This window comes from Prinia subflava, chromosome 11, assembly GCF_021018805.1.
Source record: "Prinia subflava isolate CZ2003 ecotype Zambia chromosome 11, Cam_Psub_1.2, whole genome shotgun sequence".
NCBI classification, from domain to species: domain Eukaryota; kingdom Metazoa; phylum Chordata; class Aves; order Passeriformes; family Cisticolidae; genus Prinia; species Prinia subflava.
The window spans coordinates 10,146,477-10,172,069 of record NC_086257.1 but is presented as its reverse complement, the minus strand read 5'-3'; the positions used below and the strand labels follow the sequence as shown (position 1 = coordinate 10,172,069).

Genomic DNA, 25,593 nt, shown 5'->3' with positions numbered 1-25,593 from the left:
ATTGAAGACTATGGGAAAGAGACAATACAGGTTAAAAGAGGATCTGAAAGCAGAGAAACCAAACATCAATGCCTGAAAGTTACTTAAATCATTCTTTCTCATTACTGCATTACTGGAAAAACAGAATTCTGCAGTTTTTCTCAGTGTCAAGAAACTTGAGTTGGATCTTCAGTAAGCTGACCCCAAGTAACACTGTTTCCTGCAAGAATTTGAGAGAATAAAACCAAATGCAGGTATACTCAGTGTTCTCCCAGGGGGGCTGTCACCTCCTGTAGCCACAGGGTCAATAGAAGAGGTAGAACCAAGACAGCTTTGGGATCAGTGTCAGACAGTAACCCATGGCTAGGAAAGGGCCCAAAGGAATTATCACCTTCCTTTCAGGCATTAGTTTCACACACAATACAGAAGCTGCCAGCATTTGAGGAGTGTCTGGGTGATGCACCATGAATCACAGGGTTCAGTTTGAGATCCTGTGAGGAGCAGGGAGTGGGACATGATGTTTCCTGTGGCTCCCTCCCAGCTCAAGATGTTCTATGACTTCATAAGTGCACAGCATTGTCCCAGGGGGGAGGAGATGGTTTCATGGACAAAGGCCAACAAACAAGTTATAAAGGCAAGAGGCAGGGATGGCTTCTCTAACATCACTAACCCTGTAATATTGACTGTTGAGGGGTAGAAGACAAAGGCTGCAAAATCTGGCCAAGAGTGAAGGCAAAGGTGGCTGACCTGAGACCCTCCTCTGACCCAGAAAGGATGTCACACCTTTTTCATATTCATGTACATGTCCATAAAGTTACTGCTCCATTTTACTGTGTGTGAACCAAGATGCTGCCTTCCTCTGGTTGGATAAATCACTGTTATTTACAAATATTTACAAGTTTTCCTACTGTATCGATCACATTCCTAAATAATTATTACATCTCTCATTCCAGACCTACATGCGGTGGGACCAGGGTGGGAGTGGATCTAGATTTGTGTACATACTTTTTGTGAAAATCTGTACTTTTCACAGAGTATACTCTGCTGTTGTGAGTCCCACAGAACCTTCTGAAGCTGGCTAGAAGGCAGCTATTCTCATCTTCAGCAGCACGTCTAAGCAAAAGATCTGACAGCAAAAAAGTCAACAGGAAGCAGAGCAGTGTTTTACTTTCTACCTTTTAAAATTTTCAGAGTAGTTTGAAACCCATGCAAGTAGTGTGGATGCATTCCAATCTTAGAGCAGTGGTATTTGCCTGCCCTCACCTCTGTAACTACCCATGCACAGCTACTGCTCCCTCTTTGATATGGGCCAGTTTGAGGCACAGAAGGCTCCCAAGCCACATATCCTGTCAAACAGATCCAAAATTCTTTGGGAACAGAACTACCTCTATTGATTTAGCGCCAGTCAGGCACTAAGCTGTATTTTGGGTCTTGCTTCACTGCTGCCTTGGGGCAAGGACAGGCCAGGATTATCTGGCTGTTCCTTTAAGGGTGCTGGAAAAAAGCCAGCGAGAGGCCATTCCAAAGGAGGTGTCAGAGCAAGCTGTAATAGAAGAACAGGAAAAGCACAAAGCCCAGCAGAGTCCAGTAGCTGCAATACACACAGGACAGCCCGAAGTAAGACTGGGAATACTAAAAGGAGGCTTTTCCCTTGGAAGTAAGAAAGGAAGAGCTCCAGCACAGAAGGTATGATTATATATGAACTTTAGAAATATGAAATCCTGCAATGACAAGGCAAAGTGGGAGGAAAGAAGAGAGCAATCCAATGGGGAACTGGGGAGCTGAGTTAGGCTGTGTGTAGAAGAGCTGACAGCTCTGACACCAAGAATTGCTGAAGGAAAAAAGAAACAGGATTGTTTTGTTGTAGAACAACACCAAGGCATCCTAACATCTCTTCAAAAGTGAACAAAACCCTAGATTTATAAAAGACAAATAGACCATATGGGATGACTGTACCGGGAACAAGTTGGATCCTTCCCCCTGAAGCAGCAAGGCAGAGCTCTGGTTGTCAGAGGTTTGTGGTTGTGATTGCAGAAAGGAGGGCTTGTACAGCAGCTGCAGAGCTGGAGGGGGCTCACTGCTGGCCAAGGGCTGGGCTGTGAGTGCAACACAAACCCCAGGGCAGGGAGGTGACACCACCTCCCACTCCCCAGGGGCAGAGCACCCTGCCCCTGAGAGCCCTCAGCCCACTGCCCTGCCCAGCTCAGCACCAGTGACAGGACTTGTTCTCCACAGCTCCTTGTATCAAGTGGGAATCTTCTCTCCCAACTTTACTACCAGCCTAACACTGGCACCTCAAAGAGTAAAAGTGAAGATTAGAGGTACAGGTCTAGTCCAAAACCATAAACAATGCACATGCTGGCACTGTAGGGATGTTCTGAAGTTCTTCTGTGTACAGCTGAAACCATGAATTCCTGCACAGGATGGCAAAGCCCTGCCACCCATGGCAGCATCCAAGGGGCGGCCCGAGCACCCTGCGAGCCCTGCAGAGGCAGCAGCTTGCCCCACTCACCTCCCAAGGTGTGGGACATTCTGACAGGCTGCCCTTGTGCCACGCAGCCTGCTGGGGGTGAGCAAACGGGGCAAGACCTGAAACAGACCACAGCAGAAAATCTAGGCTGGGAAGGGGAAAATATGCCCTGGCTACGTCCCAAAGCTGACTTGTACCAATGTTTCTCATTACAGTGCTAGCGATGCTCTCAGCCCCACTCTTCTCGATGCCTTTCTCAGAATCACCCGAAGCATTCCCACGGCACTGGGGTGCTGTGTGGCTTTAATGATGTCCACATGAGAGGAGAGTCAGGGGATGTTTTGGTGACTCAGTGAGCACCATCCTGGGCAGGGCCATGCTGGGCCGGGCCCGGACCGGTGCTGCCAAAGCCGCCTGTGCAGCACACCGGTGTTACAGGGGCAGGAGCGCTCCCTCCCTGAGCACTCCGTGTCTCCCCGTGCTCCCGAGCTCGTTCGGCTTGCTGGGGTCACCTTTGCCATCTAGCAGTTCACACTGCAGGGCTGACACACAGCTGGAAATCCTGCACTGCCCTGCTTTGGGCCGTTCTGCAGCAAGGGAAGGGATTCCAGTTCCCTTTGATCTACACGCATTTCTTAGTGCAGCAGGCTGTCAGTAAAATGTGCTGTCAGAGCATGCAGTTAGAAAAGAAAAGGCGATGCATAATGCCTACTGCCTTATACATATCACATCCCATAGAAAAGGATCCTGTGCCCATCCAACCTGCAGTGATGTACTCATCAGGACATGACTGCTTTGGGCTGAATCCTTTCAGCTTTTACAAAAAAAGTTTGTGAAGAAACACTGCTTCATTTTTAAGATTTTTATAAGGTTCTTTTTTTTGCCTAAAAAAAGGAAGAGTTATCAGGAGGGAAGAAGAAAAGCTGAAGAAAAGTCAAAAGCTGAGTGATAGAAATCCCATCTGCTAATTCACAAACTCCAAAGGGCTCCAAAAGATGAACTGCACACATTAAGATTCTTGGCATTGCTGATATTAATGTGAATATGGATATTAACTTACTGTCTGTTTCCTTTGCATGTCCCAATTACACCCATTTTGACTTCTGTCTGGGCTCTGTCCAGCAAAGTTGCAAATTTTAATTTATTCCATCACCTCACCTAGTGACAAGAACAAAATATCTGCTTCATTTCATTTTAGTATGGACTGCTAACCTTCTGTGACCACTTTTATGAATGGAAAATATGATGTCTGTATCCAAAATGGACTTCTCATGGAGTTAATTCCAGATGAGAGTCTGGCTTGACATCCTTTCTGTATTTATTACCAGCTCCCATCTGCTACACTCGAGTGATCCTTGTCATTCAAAAAGGTGCTTGGCTGTGATCAGTCACAGTGTCAAGGGAAATCTCAGTGCTCAGCTGTCTTCAGCCACTTCTATCTAGCAAGGCTTTTCCTGTGTTTATCTTGGTCAGTGCAGATGGAATGACAGAGTAGTTTGTCTCCCAGTTAAGGACCTTCCAATTCATTTTTTATGCACTTTCTACAAAGAGAGCAGCAGACAGATGTAAGGAATAGCTGTTTAATTTAACATTATAAATAAAAATGATTTTGAACTGTCAACCTCTAAAGAGCACTCCTCGGCATTAGAAACTACAAAATAAAAATGTACTGTGCTCTTTGGACGTGCACAGGCAGAATCATTATTCTAACAAACCTTCTCCTTAGCTTTGCTGTAGAGGCCATGGGCTGCTGGAAGCAAGAGAAAACCAACACCTGGGCTTTTCCCACCCTGATGCTCTGCCTCTATGGATTCTTCTACATGATGAAACCATCAGAACCTTTCCTAACGCCCTATCTAACAGGACCAGATAAAAACCTGACCACAGAAGAGGTGTGATTTTATTCTGTGATTTCTTTTAACTGAAGTAGTGAAAATAGAAAGGGAAAACACTGTTTAAAGATTTTTAAAAATATTAAAGGCAAAAAAACCCCCACAAGTTTAACCAGCTCTGGCAGGTTACAATTTGCAGCAGACTGCATAAATAAAAGATCCATTTAATGCATCCAAGATCCATTTGCCTGCCCAGCAGTCCCATGCTGATTCAATGTGGGTATATATTTTATGAATTCCTTCAGAGAAAAAACTTCCCTCTACAAAACCATTTAAAATACATGAACTTCCTTTCCTCAACAATAAAAACACTGACATTTCCTCTGCTGTTCCAGGTTACCAACCAGATCCTGCCCGTTTGGACATACTCGTACCTCGCTCTCCTTGTCCCGGTGTTCCTGCTCACGGACTATGTGCGCTACAAGCCCGTGCTGCTCCTGCAGGGCGTCAGCCTCATCGTCACCTGGCTCCTGCTGCTCTTTGCTCACGGAGTGCTGGCCATGCAGCTGGTGGAGTTCTTCTACGGCATGGTCACAGCCACCGAGGTGGCCTATTACGCCTACATCTACAGCGTGGTCAGCAGCCAGCACTACCAGCGGGTCACCAGCTACTGCCGGAGCGTCACTCTGGTGGCGGCCACCGTGGCCGCCGTGCTGGGACAGCTGCTGGTGTCCTTGGCAGGCGTCTCCTACTTCTACCTCAACGCCATCACCTTGGCCTCCGTGTCGCTGGCGCTGCTGTGCGCGCTGTTCCTGCCCGCGCCCCAGCGGAGCATGTTCTTCCACAGGAGAGAGGCCGCCGAGCCCCTGCCGGGCCCTGCGCAAGGGCCCTGCCGGGAGGAGACGAGCCCCGGTGCTGCTGCCGGGGCCCCGAGCCCGCAGCCCCCGGCCGGGAGCGCCGGGCCCCACGGCCCCGTGCTGGGCGTGCTGCTGCAGCTGGGCAGGGACCTGAGGGACTGCTACGGCTCCCGCAGCCTCCTCTGCTGGTCCCTGTGGTGGGCTCTGGCCACGGCCGGCTTCAACCAGGTGGTGAATTATGTGCAGGTGCTGTGGGACCTGCGAGCGCCCTCCCACAGCTCGGCCGTGTACAACGGAGCTGTGGAAGCAGTAGCAACTCTTCTGAGTAAGTCGATGTTTAAACACTGATCACAGTGACAGCCTCTGAAGTTTCACTTCAGTAAACTTTCCAAGTGCCATTCCATTGCAGGCGCTCCAGGGAGCCAGAGCACACCCTGTGCATTCCAGACCTAGGTCTTTGATGTACAGCAGTTCAAATGTGAGTTATGTTGGTTCTTCTTTAGTACCAGACAAATAACTGTATCTTGCCATTATGCAGAAAGTCTGCAAGTCATACCGACATTGCATCTAGCTGCTAAATCCATTCAGAAGCACTCTTGTTTCTTTAGGTGAGGCTATTTGGTGTCTTTTTCCCCCAAAACAAGCATTGCACTGTTCCCATAACAATGCTATCAGCTTATACAGATGACAAAATTTTCCATAAAATATTACACAAAAAGAACACAACTCTCATTAAGATCTTTTTTCAAGTGGAATACCCTGGTGCAACCAGACAAAAAGAAAAATTTTAGTCATTGCATAATACAAAGATTTTCAAATACAAAGGGAAAAAAAGACCCTATGAATCCTTACGATACTGATGTGAACCATGGCATTTTGTACCAGGAGCAGATGCTCGCACCATGCAAGCTAAGTGAGGTTATCAAAAGTAACATCAGAGGATACCACCCTGCCTTGGCTCACATTGTGCTGTTGTAAAGAACTTGCACAAGAGTGCAAGTGGGAGTGTGTTCTACCAGGAAAAATAAACATGTCTGCACCACACCTCGTTATTCAGGTCACCCTTACAGTCATTAAGGAGAAACAGATACTGCTCTTGCAGTAGGCAGCTAAATAGACCAAGTGAATAATGAACTAGAAGCCCTTCTGTAGTATCTACTTCTTGATGAATTTCTCTCTCTCATGGACTTGCCTATTTCTGTGTGTATAAATACAGAAGTTTTTCACTTGTCTAGGACTCCTAAGATGGGCACTCAGGTGGCTTAACTTTGCAATAGATTCATCTTCTAGGCGGCCCACAAAAAGCACAGCTCTTCTTTCTCATTCCTTGGATATACTTCCTTGGTGCCTCAAAACTCCCTTTTTTGACAGTTTACCACCTCTGTGGTAAACTGTCAAAAATTAAGTGCTCAAAAATTAAGCTCTGATGCACAGAGCTAAACTGTTACAATAGAAGGTTTACTAGCCTAACTGTGCAGTGAGCTAGGAGAAGGTTGGAAGAATTTCCTTCTTGAACTCCACGTTTCTAATTCTCTCCCCAGATACATGCTGTGTACAGACACCTAAATAATGAATCCTTCTACATTACAGTTTATCCTGTGAAGTGGAATAAAACACTAACAACAGAATGGCAGAGACTTGATATATGCAGTGGTCTTAAAATGACCAGTCATCTGCACGGCTGCAGAAGTCATCAGAAATGCTTTCAAACTTCAGACTCTGAAGTTCATTCATTATTCAGCATTGCCTTTTGGCATGTGAGTGTGGCGAGACCTGGTCATACAGGCTGTGAAATAGATACAATATTTACACACATTTTTTCTCTTTTTCTAGGCTCAGTAACGTCTTTCCTAGTACAATATATGAAGATTAACTGGGACCATTTTGGAGAACTGGCTTTAGGGATCTTCTCTGCAATAGATGCCGCTTGTCTGTTTCTCATGCACTTCTTCACCAACATCTGGGCGTGTTATGCTGGATACCTCATTTTCAAGGCGTGCTATGTGCTCCTCCTGACAATAGCAACGTAAGTACAAAACATCACAATGCTGCCATCATGCACAGAGTACTGACCCTACTCTCAGTTTGCTTTGGGCATCCTTTTCCTCAGAGGTAGCAGGTCTAATGCTAGACATAAATGTTTAGGTAAGGACACTTATATGTGTGGTTATGTTGTTTTCATTCTTCCAAACAACCAGGAAAGAAAAATTGTCAAAAGGACACCAAACATTTACCTAAGCAGAAATTAAACAAGGTACAAGGTAACTTTAGTAATAAAGGCAATGGTAACAGCAAAATGTAGAAGCCATTTTCCTCCTTCCTGGCATGAAAGATGCAAAGTGAACAATAGGGACAAGCATACCTAGACAGCCACCCTTTAGGGTCACCATATGCCTAGACCCCCTACTGATAAACCTTTTAGCATGCCATGAATTGCATGAATGCAGGAAAAGACTCCACATAAAATATTCCCCAATGTAATTTTATACATGAAATCATTAATTATTTTAAGATGTAAAGAAGGAATAAAAGGGAATATCAGACATATAAACTCACATGAGCTCTCATAGGAGACCAAGCTATTCGGTTGTCAGAAACAGAAATGCATAAATAATATTAATAACAAATGTTTCATCCAGTGTAATAAATATGTTTTTGCTCCAGTAATTTTCTTGCCTGGAATGTCTTCAGACATACCACACTATTTCATTAACAGGAATACTGAATGCATTTTGTGTCAAACTCCAAAATTAATAAGATACTATTCAAAAAAATTGCTAACATTATGATGCATGGCAAGATTATGCCTGTCTTGAAGGAAGCCAAGTGAGCTCTTAATTGTCATTTTGGTAGATTGTTACTACGTTATAGTGAATTACACCTGGACTATTTCAATATATTCTAAAAAAAACCTCTGACAAAGTAAAATCTTGCAAAAAATTGCCAAGCTAAAACCATTGAAAATGAGTCCTGAAGGAATAACATCCTTTTGTTTGTATAGAAACTTTGCAGATGTGCAGCACAACGAAAGACGTTCTGATTATTGTCAAAAAAAAAATACTGCAAGTAAAACTATACAGGCTCTTGACAGAAATAAGCAGCATGGAGCATACCTCCACTGTCCAATCACAAAGCAAAACGTGACCCATCACCACAGAAAGCTTGGTTAGAAGATACCCACAGTGACCTCCCAGCCAGGGCAGAACTGCTGCCAGTGCCAGAGCACAGCTTTGCCTGGCCAGGTCCCGGAAGGCTTCCAGCCATGGACTCTACAGCCTGTCTGGCACAGCCTGTGCAGGCAGAGAAGGAACAAAGGGGAAGGGTACAGAGAACTGACATTCCACCTGATCATCTGAAAGCAGGGGTTAGAAAAGCAGCCCATGCAGTTCAAAAAAACATTACAATAGGCTGTGGTACCCCAGACTTTTCTTTTTTTTTTTTCAAGAAAGCAAGGAAGCAAACAAACGAAGCACTGTTTCGTCTGTCCTTGATGCACCCTCTCCATGAGTCATTTTCTCTTCACTGACTGTTAGACAGCAGTAGCTTTCCCAGTGGGAAGAGACTGACCTGCCAGTTCCCCTTAGGTTCCAGATCGCCGTCAACCTGAGCATGGAGCGCTATGCCCTGATGTTTGGATTCAACAACTTCATTGCCCTGCTGATCCAGACCATTCTCACTATAGTTGTTGTAGATTCAAGAGGCCTGGGACTGGACATAGTGACTCAAGTAAGTGCAATTACCTTAATTCCTATTTACTGCTCAGCCAAATCATCTTCAAAATTCCTATGCCAAAGGACAACTTAATTATCTTTCTTCTGTAAAAATACAGACATCTTGTTCTTCTCTTGTCATTCTTCATCATCATTCATCATTACTCATTGTCATTCCTCCCTTTTGCCTTTCAATGCATTTAGGATCACAGATGCTGGTCTGTGACTTTTTAAAGGGAGATACACCAGAACATAATTAACCAGGCCCTGCTATCTGACCAGTTTTAGTAGTTAATAGGACACTGAACAACATCCACACTTCCAAAATGGTCAGGCTGATTTTGTCAGATGCAGAATGGGAGTACATGACTATGAGGCACAGTCTGGATTATTTGAGTTATTTCAGCTCAAGTGACTTCTAATTCCAGCACAGGAGCAAACCTGCTCTGTATCTCAACATGTACAACAGAGTCTTCTGCCCATAGCTCGGGCACTCCATATGGGATGGGATATCCTGTCTCACAACAGTGTCCCTAACTTCAGGCAACCCAAGGTCACTCATGTTGAAGTCAGCTGAAGCCTACCGACTTCTGCATTTCTCAGATGGACTCTCAGCTGGGGCAGATTTTTACTCTAATGGATCTGAAGAAGACTAAAGCTATTCACATTCTGCACAGAGAGGGCAAAAGTGACTTCTAAAGGGTAAAGATTTAATTAAATATTGAATCTTTAAAATTAAGGACAGGAATGTGTAGGACTTCATAAATAACCTTGCCACTGTTGTTAGAAATGCTGATATAAAATCACTGTGCATTTACTGAAGCCATTGTGGTGACAGTTACTGAAATGTGCAAAAACAAAACAAGGATGAAGTCAGGCTCTTCACACAGATTATTCATGACCATGTGGGTAATGAAGCTACTTTTATATTTTGCACTAATAGAAAAATAATCCTGTTCTTATCCCTCTCCCCATCTGACATTTATTAAGAGGCATAAGGAATGGAAGAAAGGGGCAGTTCCTCATTTCACAGTTATCTGCTCTACACTTGAAAAGCAGAGATTTTGCAAACTGCCAGAACACAAGTAAAGAAAATCAGTGTGACTGTCATCTTCAGAAGAAGCATTTCTCTAATGTGTTTTTCATTAATTGTTCTGCCTTTTTCTTCCCCTCTCCTAGTTTTTAATTTATGGCAGCTACTTTGTAGTCATACATGGGATTTTCATGATCAGAAGCATTTGTGTGCTGGTTTCATGCAAATGCCAAAGGAAAATAGCAAGATCTTGCACAGAGCAGCTGAACCAGGCTGAGCACGAGTCAAGAGAGCAGATTGTCACAAGCTACATGACACGGCTGTAGGAGGCAGGCAGGCTGGAGAAGGGCTCTCCTGGGAGAAGGGCTCCCAGCAGGGAAGAAGAGCAGCATGCAGGGAACAGCAGTGCAAGAAGAACCTTCAACTCAGCCCCGAAAAGCTACGCTGAATCATTCCAGCACTTCAGCACAACATATGCCAGCAGAGAGCTCACCAGAATGGCACTGTGCCAAGAATAAAAGATAAATTGCTTTAGATTCCTATTTACATGCATATAAATACCTTAAGGGCAGTAATTTCTACACAGAATCAGAGCAACCACTTTGCATCCCCCCATTCACAATGGCAGAGAGCAGGGTTCACCCTGCTTTGCTCATTGTAGCTCCTGAATGCAGCGCTGCCAAAGCTGCTTCTGTCACATTTGCTGATGCAGGGGCTGAAGGCTCTGACTCCCCTTTGCACAGCCCTTGTTCTGCACCAAGGAAGAAAAGATCATGTGTGATCATTCTATTCTTTCACACCCAGTAGAGGCAGATGGGGGACAGGATTCTCCTGTCTCATCCCACAGCTCTGAGCACACAGGCTGCAAAAAGCAGGACTTGCACAACCTGCCCTGGGAGCTTCACTGCAACACTGCTACATCACAGTTGTTGCTTGGCCCACATTTGAGAGCTACAAACACTGTACTGACTTCACAGCAACCTCTGCCAAGAAGGGAATAACTTCAGAGCCCAAACAAAATGCAAGAGCACCACTCCTTTGCTGTGCTTTCAGTAAAATCAAATTCAGGACTGTCTTCCTCTTTCAGCAGGAAAAGAAATAATATCAAGGGGCGTAAATAGCACAGACTAAAACCAGAGAAGGACATTGTGGAGAAATATAACTGATTCCACACAGGAAAATTCCAGATTAACAGGAATATCCAAGAAGATTTATAACTGAAACAAACAGCTAGCATCATGTGTGCTTTTGAGTGCCAAGTGAGGGAGGTCCACTGATCTTGGCCAAGAATTTGGCAGGATCAGCATCTCTCAGTTTGTCAAGAAGCTTCAAGTCCTACAGCTAATTTAGCCCAAAAGACAGTCCAGGAGAAGAAAAAAGAGACTAGAAATGAGTTTGCATAGTGAATGTCTAATTTATTACGACCTATATCCATATGCTGAAGTTATTTCTGTACTGCTGTTTGCTTCTAGCTTCCAATATCTACATCTAACTAATAAAAAAACCACTAAGCATTTCCAGAATAATATTTTTCCTTTAGAGACATAAGTTATCATTTGTACAGACATACCAGCTTTTCAAACCACTGTCACACGCTGCAACTAGACAATGTGCCCAGAGGCTCGGGCAGGCAGGACAGAAGCAATTTGTTTGAAGTCACAGGAAGAATCAGTAGGATCTGACAAAATGACTCTGGCTAAATTTTAGGCTTTCTGTTTACTGCTGTGCATTGTGGGGACCATGCACTGTTGTCAACTGGCTCTAAGCAGAGCAGTTTAACCAATGCAGTCATAAAAGTAGGAGATGTACTTAGTCTCCAGTGAGAGTTCTTTTCTTACTGCAGAACTGGACATGATGCTCCTGCCTGAAGAAACAGGGACAGAATCCAGGAGAGAAAGGACTGTTTTTACTATTCTTCCTTGTAAATAGCAATATTCTTTTGAGGCATTCAGTTTAGAACTAGGTGCCAGTCCTGGGCTAGAAGGTAACTAGCATTTGTGTTTAAATTAAAAATAGGAACTTTGTATTTTCGGCTCCATGGTCTCAAACTGCCTTTGGTACAGAAAGTAAACAAATATTTCCATGGACTATCTGACAAATGGAAAGGAATCAACAACATGTGAAACTTTTTGCTGTTGTTAAAAAACATAATGCCAGTAGAAGACTAGAGCTAAAAAAAAATAGGTACAACCAACCATAAAAATTCTTATGTTCTGACTAGAGCTCACTGCTCTCTGTGTCTGTAGGATGCCACTGAGGAGCAAAGGAACCAAGCAGACATAATGTATTTGGCTTGCAGCTTTAGAGAATACCATCTTCAGAAAACAGATAAGACTTTAAAGAAAAAAGAATCCATTCCTATTCTCTCTAATCTCCAGAATAATGATCCTGAGATTGGAACTCGCAGGAAGCATTATGGGGGAAATAGGGGAGGAAGAAGGCAGCTCTTAGGAGTGTTAGGAGGAAAAAGACAAGGCCTTATCCTGGGTTTTCAGCTGCAAATCAGAACTCACCCAGCAATCAGAAGTTTCTGGAAGAGTGAGATGTACACATGTACCTGTGTGTTTGTGCACCTGCACACATGCGCTGTGGAGAGGAGATAGCTGAGACGTGGCATGTTACATGGAAGGTGGGAACCACAGGCTATCTAGTTCTGTGGAAAATGGCAATTCTCAGCACATCCATCTTGTCTAGCAGCCTTTAGTATTGTTTTCCTTCCAGAGTGTTAAAGGTTTCCATGCAAACATGGAACTCCAGAGGTGAGCAGATTCCTCCATAGCTTCCCATAGCTGCAACCCCCTCTAAATACACCACTTTGAAAAATTAGTGGGCTTGGGCACAAATCTTCCATGAAGATACAGTCCAGCAAAAGCTGGTAAGGCCAGTTTGAGCAAACAAGGAAGGAACAAATAGTGTGTTTGTATTCAAAGCATGGAGGTATTGCCCAAGCACGGAGTGGGCTACCAGAGACACACGAGCCAGCAGCCCCTTTCAGCCCCTGCCCTTCCCAGGGTTCTTTCCCTGCCTCAGAAGCCCCTGGCCAGGGAGGAGGATGAGGGGCAGAGGCAAGCCTGGCTCCCCTGGGCACTTGCCTGCCTGGTTGCACCACACACTTGAGCACTGAGGGAACCTTCCATGCCTGCAGGACCAGACCGGGCTGTGCTGAGCTCACAAAGGGCCCCTCCTGCCAGGGCCTCACATCTGCTCCCAGGGTCAACACACGTCCTACCAACAGGATTCAGGGTGAACTCCAGCCTCTGGCTAACCTTGGAAGATGCAGACAGTACAGTCCAGAAGAAATGGGTAAAGGAAAGCAAAGCAGCAGCATTTCTCCAAAGCAAGCCTCTTAATGTTTTAGCTTAGAACCTAGATTTATGAGTTTAATGTCATCCATTTGTCCTTAAACAACAGATCTGTCCCTGTACAGAAGTAATTCCTGGCCAACTAATAGTAGGAAGCATTTGCTGTCCTACCTCCCAAAGCCCCAGCAAAGCCAGGACAGTCAGACAGGCCCCACGAGCCCAGAGCCTTTGTGCTGTGCAGGGGACAGGGACACTGTTAACGCAAACTGTAAAACCGGTGCTCTGTCTTTCCATGAACCAGCAATCAGAGCTTTTAAAGGTATTTATTAACAGAAAGAATGCCATCATTGCTTTCCTGTCACAACTTTATTAATCATTAGCTACTGTGAGTATTAATAGTTTTGTCTTAAAAATAAAACTCAGTTTGCTGACAAAACCTGTAAAGAACACTTTCCCTACAATCTTCATGGACCAGTTCTGCAAGAAAGAATAGCTATGACAAGTTGTTATTATTTAAATTCTGATAACATTTTATCATGCTTAGAAAGAACTTCTTGGAAAAAAGATTACAGAAATTTCTGACTACCACCAGCCCTAAAGGGTGGTTTCTGACTTCTCTGCAAGACAAAGTCACCCTAGGAAGAACTGGACCTTAATCCACAGGAAATGCACCACAGCCAGAGCCTTGACAGGTAATTCATCACTTTCGGAGTTATTTGGGAGCTACTCACTTGCTCAGTGCATTTGGAGGTGATACAAGATTTATGCAGATGTTACTGATCAGCCCAGGGCTTAATTTTTATATTTTTAACACATTTCTAATAAGGTCTTGAGTTAAGCATACTAGAGACTCTATTTTATTTACAATTATTTATAAGAAAAAGATGACAGAGGCAATTATATAAATCAAGTTACAAGGTTAGGGCTGCTTTCTCTAGAATTCCTCTGAGGTCACAGAAATGTTGTCTTTATAAAATATGATTTATACCAAGTTTTAATGAATACCATCTTATAGTGCAAGTAGATGCACTGTTTCAAAATTGCCTGCCACAGAGTGGAATTCAACAATTGCTTCTTGTAGCAGCATGATTAAATATCAGCTAGTGCTTTGCTTTCATTTGCTTATGATTGAAAACACTGTTTTACTTGTTTTCAGAGCAACTGACTCTTTAACACAAAACAAAATAAACTTAAAAAATCAAATCTCTTTATACTTCTTTTTGCTGCCAACTACACTGAAGAAACAAGCCTCCTTTTCCTTTTGGTCATCACTTTCAAAAGTGAAATCAATCGCTCTCCTAAGTCTGAGTGGGTACCACTAGGTACCACTAGTTTCTTCAACTTTCTTTACCCTCTCCAGTGACTGGAGTGCAAGAAACATGGTGAATGTTAAAGCATTTTGAAGAAACTGAGGTTGCAATGGGTTGAGTTGCCTGATGGCTTTTACTGCCATCAAGAACTCTTGCACTGTCATTGTGTCACTGGGTACTCAGACTGCAGAAGAAAAGCACCTTGAGCACACAGAATGAGCTGTAATCTCACAGTTCACCACTCATTTCTTCAGAAATGAGACTGTAATGGAACTTTATTCTTCTGCTACAGCTCAGCCCTAAGCATGTCACTACAAACAACCTTTGACAGACCAAAGAGACTTTACCAGGGCCCATGGTCCTTGATCCCAGTTGCTCATTTACAAGCCTGCTTGTGATGCAGGCAGGTTCAGTGAGGGAACACTGGCTCAGGCACGTGACACAGCTAGAACCACAAACTTCACTCCCAAGACAGAAGCAACAATGCCATTTATCCATGTAACAAAGTTCAGTGGTAAATGTGACAGTGGTTTAACAAGACTCAACACAAATGTGTGCTTGACTTAGTGCAGAGATGACAGAACTGGGTAAAACTGTCAGAGAGACCCTCCTGCTAAGTCATTGGGCTTTAAACTCCTCTCAGAAAGGAGCCTGGGGGCAGCTTACACCCACTCCTAGTCCCAGATTTGGTCAACTGCTTCCCTCTAAAGGATGACACAATATGTGCAATAAGTCCTTTATAAGAGCTTAGTCAAGGTTTCAAGGCTGAGCATAATGTTAGTCACTGACCAAGAATGTGTTGCAGTAAAGAATCTCAGCCTCAGGAGTCTAAGTGCAAGAGGTGTCCCTGCCTAAAATGAGATCCAGGCGTGCAGCTCAGTGCAGGAGAGCTGAGATCAGTGGTTTGGTTCATCTGCACACCAGCCAGACAACTGAGTCACCTCTGCGGGCAACCTTGGGTGTCACACTGCCACCTGTCCCCCAAAGTCCAGTTGCACTGGATGCCACCACCACAGCCCTCACTGGTGGTTATGGCTTCAGGGGAGTGAGTGTAGGTTTAGTTAAAAAGTAAACTTGAAAATGAATTTTTATCAACTCTGAAGAACATCTATTCTTCCTTTGCCATCTTTTTTTTCATCTAGGTAGACTATGGATTGCTGGAAGGGAGCTGTAAGCCACAGCTGGATTTATCCCACAGTGATCATCTGTGCAAATGGATTTTTCACCACAATGAGGCCATCAGAATCTTTTCTCACCCCCTATCTAACGGGACCAGATAAAAATCTAACGATTGAAGAGGTACATAACTATTCTCTTAACCAGTAACTAAAAAGCATTAGGCCGCAGGGCAGTAACTGAAGAGAAGATGAAGTGTGAATATTTTATCTAGAGACCTGTATTTAAGATGCTTCTGGAAAAGAGTAAAGATTCACCTCTTTGGCAAGAGGTCTGAACTTTAAAGTCCCTACATTCTTAGGACTTTGAAACCCCTTTGGTGGTTGATATCTTTGGCAAAATCACGTCTGCTAGTTCCTCTGTCCACCCCAGAGGAGACATCCATTTATACTTACCATGGAATTGATTACACTGACAGCATTGATTTCAAAACGTAAGAAAGCTAAGCAGCCTTCTCCTTATGAGCTGTCAAGTTTATTTCCTACATTCCCTATATTTCATGTATTCCTTAACCTGTTGAGGTTAGGTTCACATTCAGAAAAACAGGGTTTTTTTGACAAAAGCATGCACTCCAAGTTTCCTTGCACTGCTCCTGTGCTCAGCACTGGCTGCTTCAGGAGTACACCTCCCAACAAAAGGAGAAATGGTGAACACGTGGCTGACACAGAGCTCTGAACACAGAGCTAACGGTATAATTAGAAAACACAGGCTTGCTACACCCACATACAGCTAATATGAAGAACAGTCATTCCTGATGTGCAGTACCAAATCTTAAGACAGAATCTACCAGCACACTGTGAACCCAAGGTTTCTGCTAAAAAAAGGCATTTGTGGTTTAGGTTGTCAGGGAGTCTTTTTCTCCCCCCTTTTATTATTATTTTTTTAACCACAAAGGAAAACATTATTTCTTATATAGATCACACAGATAGCATCATAGAATGCCTTAATTCTGATTTCAGCAAGAATCCTTAACTCAAAACCAAGCATAGTACAGATATTGTCTCTTTCAGCCACACTCACCTCCAGTGAGTTAATTCCATGAGGTAATTCTAAGTTCAGAGAAACAAAAGAAGTCACACAGAAAGATACAGTGAACCTGCTGCTCACCATGCAACTCACTCCAGTACCTGTTCAGAAGTGAAAAGTATTTCTCCAGCATTTGATACAATTCCTTTCTAGTTTAATTGGTTAAGCAGAGATCAGGAATGGACACCTCAGCAGGCCCAATTACTGGGCAAGACCTCCCCAAAACAGGCAACTTGGAGTTACAGAAAAAGGTCGCTTTGTGATGTGCATCTAAAAGAGGGATACCTTCCCCAGATGTGCCCAAACTGCCCAGGCAAGCACAGAGCTTTAGTGACAAGCAGAAACAGCACCTTCCAACCCAAATTAGAACTGTTTCAGAAAAAAGAGAGAGAATTTCTTCTCAGGCCATCTATGCATTGAAGTCCAACTTAAACTTACTGAAAGACTTCCTTACTCCTTACACTTTAAATCGGAAAAAAGCTATAGAGGGTGCAGTACCCTAGTAGCAGCTACACACTATGTGCAGTTCCAGTTCCCCATTGTAAGGGGCACATGCTTTTTTCCACTTCTATACCTAACAAGGGAAAGAGGTGACCCCAAAGGCATACAATGACTTAGATAAAAAGTTAAAAGGCCTTCACTTTCAGCTACTGTAGGGAATAGGATTTGAAACTAGACAGACTTACCTCTGACACAGAGTTACAATTGCTTTAAACAGCTGCACATCAAAACCTGCCTTCTTCATAGGCCTTTACTGGAATTAATTTTTAAGCCAATCTATCTGTTTCTTTAGTGGAGCATCGCATCACTGTCTTTGGTCCTTACATAGTGTAGTCTTGTAACTTAAAGCAGTTTAAGCCTGCACTCTTCACACAATTCAGTGTTTCCAGTCATCACAATTATGTGGTTGCAGCAGTAAAATCATAAAAAACCATCAAAAAGGGTATTGGAAACATTTGAGGGGCTGGGGCTGTTTGTCTAATATTTCCTCTTTTATTCTGTTCCAGGTTACCAACCAGGTCCTGCCCGTTTGGACATACTCGTACCTTGCTCTCCTTGTCCCGGTGTTCCTGCTCACGGACTATGTGCGCTACAAGCCCGTGCTGCTCCTGCAGGGCGTCAGCCTCATCGTCACCTGGCTCCTGCTGCTCTTTGCTCACGGAGTGCTGGCCATGCAGCTGGTGGAGTTCTTCTACGGCATGGTCACAGCCACCGAGGTGGCCTATTACGCCTACATCTACAGCGTGGTCAGCAGCCAGCACTACCAGCGGGTCACCAGCTACTGCCGGAGCGTCACTCTGGTGGCGGCCACCGTGGCCGCCGTGCTGGGACAGCTGCTGGTGTCCTTGGCAGGCGTCTCCTACTTCTACCTCAACGCCATCACCTTGGCCTCCGTGTCGCTGGCGCTGCTGTGCGCGCTGTTCCTGCCCGCGCCCCAGCGGAGCATGTTCTTCCACAGGAGAGAGGCCGCCGAGCCCCTGCCGGGCCCTGCGCAAGGGCCCTGCCGGGAGGAGACGAGCCCCGGTGCTGCTGCCGGGGCCCCGAGCCCGCAGCCCCCGGCCGGGAGCGCCGGGCCCCACGGCCCCGTGCTGGGCGTGCTGCTGCAGCTGGGCAGGGACCTGAGGGACTGCTACGGCTCCCGCAGCCTCCTCTGCTGGTCCCTGTGGTGGGCTCTGGCCACGGCCGGCTTCAACCAGGTGGTGAATTATGTGCAGGTGCTGTGGGACCTGCGAGCGCCCTCCCACAGCTCGGCCGTGTACAACGGAGCTGTGGAAGCAATAGCAACTTTTCTGGGTAAGCAATCATTAGCAGGTACTTGTAATCCACTCTGTGCTGAGGGATTCTTCAGCAACGTGTTTGGTGCCCTTCCATCTCCTATGAGGACTAAAGTAAACAGACTGAGAAACATTGCACTAAGCATGATTATACTATAAACCTCTACAGAGTGGGATCTTCAAAAACAGTCTTTAAAAACATATATAAATAAGCTTTTCATTCCTAGAGACTCATTCTGTTTTAGGAGTTGTAAGTTTACAGCTCTGTTTAGACCATGTATTTAACCCCAAGTAAGCACACCAAAACCCTGTGCAGTATCTTTCATATTCCTCCCTCAAATACACCTTAAGCTGGCTGGCTTAAGAATTAAAAGATCATGTTAGCAAATAGACTGCCCTAAATACTACTCAGAGCATGCTGTGAAATTGTCTTTTTAGAAACTGGATTAAAAATCATTCCAGTCTAAGTGCTCCTCAACAAATATTCTGTGACTGCATCTGTATCCTGATTGGCAAGTTTGCCACAACAAAGGTTGTGTACTCAACCCTGCATGGGCCATTCACTTCAGAGCTGGACTTGATGATCCTTGTGGGTCCCTTCCAATTTAGAATATTTTGTGAAACCATTTCTGTGATGTGACAAGGCTGAGTAATTGATTACCCTTGAAAAGCAAAGAATCTTATTAATGTGTATAGAGGAAGGGAAGGAGTAAAGAGGATGGAACCAGGCTCTTCCCAGTGGAGCCCAGTGACAGGACAAAATAAAGCGAAGTTCCACTTGAACACAGAAGAACATTTTAATCCCAAGGGTGATTTAAAACAGGAGCAGGTTGGCCAGAGGTGTGGACTCTCACTCCTGGAGTCAAAACCTAGACAGCATTCTGAGCAACTTCCTTTAGCTCACTCAGCTTTTAGCAGGGCCATGGGATCTCCATCTCTTTTCCAACCTCAGCCATTCTGCCTCTCAGTAGTTACCTGGTCCACTTGAATTCCATTTCTCTTTAGCCACAGAAGAGAAGGATATGGTGGAGGAAGGAGAAGGAAGTGAAACTAAGCTGGGCAGCACTAATACAGCCTCCTTTTTGAGCTGTACATTTATATAGCTGTCTCCCCCTATATTCCAGGAGCTGTATCGCACACTTCTACAGGGAAGTGTCAGTGTACTCTTCCTCCCTGCAATGAGCATGAAAACCCATTTTACTGAAGCTACTACCGAACTTCTGACTACTGCTCTGAGCACTGTTCCCAAAGGCTTTCTTGCACTTACGCCCTCTGGCACTTGACACAATTTCAGAGTACAGAAGGCACTCACAGCACTGGGAACCACTGCTCACGGTAGGGATGGACCAAAGGGGTTGGTTTGTTCCAATTTTTGGAATTCTGAGGAAGAACACATACAAACAAAGTCCAGTTTTTGTGCTAGCCAGCCCGAGAACATGGGGTTTGCTACACTGTAAATAGACTCAAGTAAGGGTTTTGCTACATGGCCATTAAGGCATTGACAAATGCAGTTCATAAGGCTTTTCACCAGAAACTGAAAAGACACTTCCATTAAAAAAAGCATGCATGAGGTGCTAAAGATTTTCTTTCCATAAAGAACTTCACATGAAGAAACTAAACACATTATACATATATTGTCAGAAATGCTTGGTGGGATTGTTCTTCTCTTTGCTCATAGTTGTCTAAAAACAGCAACAATAGATTGTGCACTGCTGCCTCCAGCTTTAGGCATGAGGCACTTTCCCAGAGCACGGCAGTGAAGGGTCTAAGGACGAAAACATGCAAACTAACCAAAGATTCCCACATCCCTAACAGGAAATATAATCCACACCATTACCAAAGCCCACTGTGACCAAGACTGAAGAGCTCCTGGCATGATCCAATGAGTTATGCAATGGCTCTCAATGATAATGTTTTGAAATTTTAACTACTACTTTCCACCTTTCAGGTTCAGCAACATCCATGGCAGTTGGATACGTCAAAGTAAACTGGGATCTCTCTGGAGAACTGGCTTTGGCAATTTTCTCTGCACTGGATGCTGGTTCTCTGCTTCTTATGCACTTCACTGACAACATCTGGGCATGTTATGCTGGTTACCTTGCATTTAAAGCTTGCTACATGCTCCTTATAACAATAGCAACGTAAGTACACCACGCAGCTGTTCTAACTATACTGATTTAAATCTGTCAAATTTTTGTATTTATCAATATTTTACTGGGCATTTCTCTAGATATAAACTTAAATAGGTTATGACAGCAGCATATTTGTTTCTAGCCTGTATAAAACTGGGTAAAATTATATAACCTAACCATTAGCATAGTACACTCCAAGTCAGAACAAGCTAGCTTCTGCACTTGGCTGTTCAATGATCATTGTACAAGTATTCTCACAGAGATCCAATGAATATACTCCAATGAGTACTTAGCAAAAATATTCACTCAAGCCAAGGGTAAATAAGATGCACAAAAGTCATAAAGCCAGAAAAAACCCCAGGGAATTTCAGTAAAAATGAAGCTGTTCAAGCTTAATAGCCAGGACTGAAGTGATCTTGTCCTTTGAAGAGTACCGGTGCACATTATCTGTTCCCATAAGTGAAGTGCATCCATCCATCCTTGCTCTCCTGTTTTGTGAACCTGTGTATTCCTTGTCAGGTTTCAGATTGCAGTCAACCTCAGCATGGAGCGTTATGCTTTGATATTTGGCTTCAACAACTTTGTTGCACTGGTGATGCAGACGATTTTAACTGTTGTTGTAGTAGATTCAAGAGGTCTGGGACTGGATATCAGCACTCAGGTAAGCCTCTGAGTCCCACTGCTTAGTTCCCTACTCTCCTTCAAAAGCAGGTGGTTCTACTCCAAGATCAGCCTGCAGTAATGTGCAAGCTTGGGACAGTTACTCACCTGGAAAACAGTTAAATTAAAGTGAACTGGCTTGAACTACTACAACCTGCTTGTCCTCTAGGCCTCCCAGTACTGGGATGACTGGAAAACATTCTGTGTTCACAGAACAGAGGGGAAAGGCGACCATGTATTACTGTGGGTATTCTTTAAGTTAAAGGCTTACTATTCACAAGCTGATAGTCAAAATACCCTAACCAGAAGCAGGAAGCCAGATGAAAGACAATCTATGGGGCTATTACTAGGGTAATTCTAAGTTACATAGTTACAGTGGACGCATCTTTAAAGTTACTGTAATTCTGAAAATTAACTCATTGCAATTCCCCCTTAATTTTTTAAAATTAGTTGAAACTTAGACACTGAATGAGTCTAAGTCTCTAATTTTTTATGTTTCCAGAGAAGAGACACAGTGCAGGACAGCTGTCCTCCCCTACTGAGGTGGGGAAGTACATAACAGAACACTCTCTCTCCCTCTCTTAGAACCACAGAATTTCTGTAGTGTCAAGACAAGCAGACTTTTTGATTCCTCTCAATATTGGGTCATTCTGAACACAGGTGACAGGGAGGGGAGCAGTGGAGGGACATCCCTTAGAATCAAAAACTGTTTTTGCTGGTTAACTTTCCTTCTTCTCCACCTCCATTTCCCAGTTTCTCATTTATGGCAGCTACTTCACAGTCATAGCTGGAATTTTCCTCATCAGAAGCATGTACACCATAATTTCAATCAAATGCAGAAATACAAGTGTGGCTGCTGAAAGCACTGCCCCTTAACAACTGAGACAAGAGCAGTGGTTACAAGCAACAATGCAGAAGGCTCCATCATCTGGACAACAAATCAGAATAAAATGTTCAATCAAGTAAAACTGGTCCAGGCTGAAGCAGGCTGTTTATGAGCCTACTGCACAGAGAGCTTTGTCAACAGGGTGATGCATTTGGTCCATTTTCTTCACCAACAGTTTAACACAAACATTCCTCAGTCTTCTAATTCAAGTTCAGTGATCTGACCAGTGAGCACGAGGACATTCAGATGCCTGAACTTCACATCAGTGGAACTCACAGAAAAACCTTGGGACTTTCCCTTTTACTGAGTATTGCAATTTGAGGCACTTTAATTACTGACAGAAGACCACCAGAAACACCCAGGGAATCTAAGGCACCTGTACCAGACAATGTACTGTTGGAATTTGTCAGACAGGCCTTTGGAAAACTTAACACCTTTTCAACCAGACATCACATCTGCCTTACAGAACTCAGGATGGTCCTGCAAGTATAGGATCTTCCTACACTTGTAGCAGCTGGTGTTTTAGGACTGAAATCTAATCTAGGAGGTGTCTATATTCATTTCTGTATAAGGAGCCTAAAGTTATCAAGTTAAGTGTTTTGATGCTGAAGCATAAAAATACAGCTTTTAGGCAACTACACAATTTGCATAAACAACTGTGGGAACAACTGCAGAGAGTTCCATGATAAAAACATTTAAAATCAGGGGTGAAGAATTCATTTTGTAAATAAAGCTATTTTTAAAACCTAATCAACACACAGTTATGGTGTCAGTTTATGCTCAATATACAGAAGACTCAAAACAATACAAGATCTTTAGCTTATCTGGAATCTGACAAACCCAAAATCAGTGAACACGGACTAAAAAGGGGTGCTTACGAATAGTTAAAGTTGTAAATCATTTATATGCAGTTAACTCAGTTATGAAAAATAAGGTATTCCACTACTTCTACAGCATATTCTAAACTACAGGCCTTGCATACTTTAATCAGTTTCAGTACCTCAGCAGCAATATTTGGATTAGAACAGTCTCTATAGATCTCATTAGCCCTTGCCGAAAGCCTAATTTACACCACTATAAGTGAAGAGGGCACAGAATCGTTGCCCTTTCATAACACTTTTCAGCTCATTGACAAGACATTTCCCTGGTTTGGTCTGCTTTTCTGCACTAAGCATTTTTAAGTATTCCACAAGCCCTGCTGAACCCTTGCAGTTCCTCACTCTCTACTGCATTTACCTCTTACTATCCAAAACAGTCCAAAATGTTGGTGAACAGGGAAGAGGTACAACTATTTACACTGTGCTAAAATACAGTGGTGAGAGTAAGGGTGTCACTAATACCCTGCAAACCTCCAGTTACTGGGGATTTGTTCAGTGAATTCCCCAAAGAATGCTGGGAACTGAACTTACACCACACCCTGTCCAGCAGTCTCCATCAGAAACAAGAGACTTCAAGTCTGTTTTAAATATGCCAACAGGACAAAACCATTCTATATAAGTATAGAAAACTTACAGGAAACAGGTTTTATGAGCTATCTCCTGCTCGGTATCTCTAAAGTTTAAAAAACAAAGCCAAACAACAAAAAGAAATTACAACCCCAATAGGCAGGCAACAGCAGCCAAAAGCATTAACATAAATGTTTTTATAAGCAGAGATAAAACTTTTCAGATGCCCTAGAAAAACATATCTGACATTCAGGAAATCAATTACAAGTGAAATGCCTTACCTTGAAGAATTTTTGTGTTTATCTCAAATGGACTTGCACATCACATTTTTTAAAAAAGTCAATCTCACATTAATTTATTCCTTGTATCCTGAAAGCTGTTAGAATTTTATCCTCCAGCTGGTCAGAAACCTTTAACCTTGCAGTTTATGTATTCACAATATACTTACATTATTTACTTAGCTCCAGTATTACACTTGAACTTTAGCCAAATTATCTCTGTTTAAAACACCAACTACCTTGATGCAGTTATATTTTTCTTGAACCTTATCACTGTAACAGAGGAAGACAATCCACACATTTTTCCTTTTACAAATTTCACTCTAGACTGGTAGGAAATATTTCTATAAATTAAAGAAAAAAAAAACCAACCCACCAGATTTAATATTCCACAGGAGCTCTTACTGATATGTATCAGCTTTTAATAAAGAGAGGGCTACTACATCTGTGGTCCCTTGGCCTGCTGTTAACACTCTGTCAGACCACACTGCTTGTTCAGAGCCTGTCATTAGTTATTCATAATAATGTGTCTTTGCTGAAACCTTCTCTCCAATAACTAACTACCCTTCACAGTGCTTCAGTGTCATGACAGATACTCTATCCAAACCTCTCCTCTGTGACAGGTCACTTCACTTGAGCTAGAACAGCAAGCTTCATCACAAGGACACAAAGAAACAAATCCAAGTGAGGCATGTGAAAATTTTAAGCTTAACTCACCTTTAAACACATTGCTTTAGACACCTTATCTGTGTACATTTTCATCCAGTAAATGTTACTGCACAGAATAATGCTACACATTTTTTTTTCTAATATTTATTTTTTCACCTGCAAACTGTAGCAAAACATGATCAGCTTTATTATGCAGACAGGTATCCCTCTAACATTAGAGATTTAGGCATGTATAAATAGAAGAGCTCTTAGGAAAAGAAAACATTTTGAGAAATGAACAAACCTTCAATTTAACTTCGTGACTTCCAATACCAATGGTTAAAATGATGCAGCTCATTCATTCCAAGAGATACAACAGCACCTTAAAGTGGCTGATCTATTCCCCAGTAACATTTTTCACATAACAATGTGTTAAAGTTACAAATACTGATATGCACAAATAGCTATTTTCTAAGAAAAATATGTACAGTACTGCAGCATAATGAGTGTGGTATCTGCAATAACTTATTAGCCAATCTTAATACACATGATACCGCTACTTTTCACCTGCCACTTCACAGGTTCAAGGATGTTACCACAGCCCTCTGTTTTGCACGTTATTACCTGGTGGGGGAGGGTGGTTTTCTTGTTTTTTTGTGTCGGGTGTTTTTTTCTTTTTGAAGTTTTTTAAAGGTACACAATGCAGGCTTTTATTTTTACTTCTTAAAGACTTCTTTTGTGTTTAAAGCTAATATCAGTGAAACAAGACAACAGTGCAAGAGGCGCAGAGATGTTATGTGACCACATAAGAGTTCTTTTGGGTAAAGTGTCTATAAGGCTATAAGAAAGGATTGGTTGATGAGCTTCCTGTTGGAAATTGTCCTGTTGGTGCACCAGCCTATGGGAAAAGGAACAAAGAAAAATAAGGCAAGTATTTAAATTTTTTTTCCCATATTGTAACTCATAAATGCAGAATATATTAAAAAAAATAACCTGCTGGGGAATACTTCTGTTTCATATTGCAATCTGCTTTTTGCTGCTTCTCTGGAATTACACTACTGTGGGAACATGTAT

The 25,593-nt window shown here is 43.2% G+C and overlaps 3 protein-coding genes across 7 annotated transcripts in view; 2 read left to right on the top strand and 1 right to left on the bottom strand.

The window, feature by feature from the left end:
• The first annotated feature begins 1,539 nt into the window (after positions 1–1,539).
• LOC134556099 (thiamine transporter 2-like) lies at positions 1,540–13,691 on the top strand. 2 transcript variants are annotated; one of them, XM_063408324.1, is made up of 6 exons: positions 1,540–1,665; positions 4,176–4,341; positions 4,677–5,463; positions 6,972–7,164; positions 8,723–8,864; positions 10,028–13,688. In XM_063408324.1, the coding sequence occupies exons 2-6, from the start codon at positions 4,192–4,194 to the stop codon at positions 10,205–10,207; spliced, it is 1,452 nt and encodes a 483-aa protein (XP_063264394.1). In that variant the 5' UTR covers positions 1,540–1,665; positions 4,176–4,191; the 3' UTR covers positions 10,208–13,688. The 2 variants fall into 2 exon arrangements, with proteins under 2 accessions (XP_063264394.1, XP_063264395.1); XM_063408325.1 differs by having other exon boundaries at positions 1,571–1,665; positions 4,187–4,341; positions 10,028–13,691.
• A 27-nt stretch (positions 13,692–13,718) lies between these two features.
• LOC134556100 (thiamine transporter 2-like) lies at positions 13,719–25,418 on the top strand. Its single transcript, XM_063408326.1, has 6 exons — positions 13,719–13,875; positions 15,636–15,792; positions 17,703–18,489; positions 20,419–20,611; positions 21,122–21,263; positions 22,016–25,418. Exons 2-6 carry the CDS (start codon positions 15,643–15,645, stop codon positions 22,136–22,138), a joined length of 1,395 nt encoding a protein of 464 aa, XP_063264396.1. The 5' UTR covers positions 13,719–13,875; positions 15,636–15,642; the 3' UTR covers positions 22,139–25,418.
• Positions 24,805–25,593, bottom strand: part of AGFG1 (ArfGAP with FG repeats 1) — a 36,000-nt gene continuing 35,211 nt past the window's right edge. For all 4 annotated transcript variants that reach the window (XM_063408320.1, XM_063408321.1, XM_063408322.1 and 1 more), the window contains one exon: positions 24,805–25,417. In XM_063408320.1, coding sequence (XP_063264390.1) covers positions 25,358–25,417 — 60 coding nt within the window. In that variant the 3' untranslated portion in view covers positions 24,805–25,357. The remainder of the gene's footprint in view (positions 25,418–25,593) is intronic.

Coding starts and splice junctions, on each gene's coding strand:
- LOC134556099 (XM_063408325.1), top strand. CDS start 4,192: ATGGGCTGCTGGAAGCAAGAGAAAACCAACACCTGGGCTTTTCCCACC. Junction 5,464..6,971: donor AGCAGTAGCAACTCTTCTGA/GTAAGTCGATGT, acceptor CTCTTTTTCTAG/GCTCAGTAACGTCTTTCCTA. Junction 8,865..10,027: donor GACTGGACATAGTGACTCAA/GTAAGTGCAATT, acceptor CCCCTCTCCTAG/TTTTTAATTTATGGCAGCTA.
- LOC134556100 (XM_063408326.1), top strand. CDS start 15,643: ATGGATTGCTGGAAGGGAGCTGTAAGCCACAGCTGGATTTATCCCACA. Junction 18,490..20,418: donor AGCAATAGCAACTTTTCTGG/GTAAGCAATCAT, acceptor TCCACCTTTCAG/GTTCAGCAACATCCATGGCA. Junction 21,264..22,015: donor GACTGGATATCAGCACTCAG/GTAAGCCTCTGA, acceptor TCCATTTCCCAG/TTTCTCATTTATGGCAGCTA.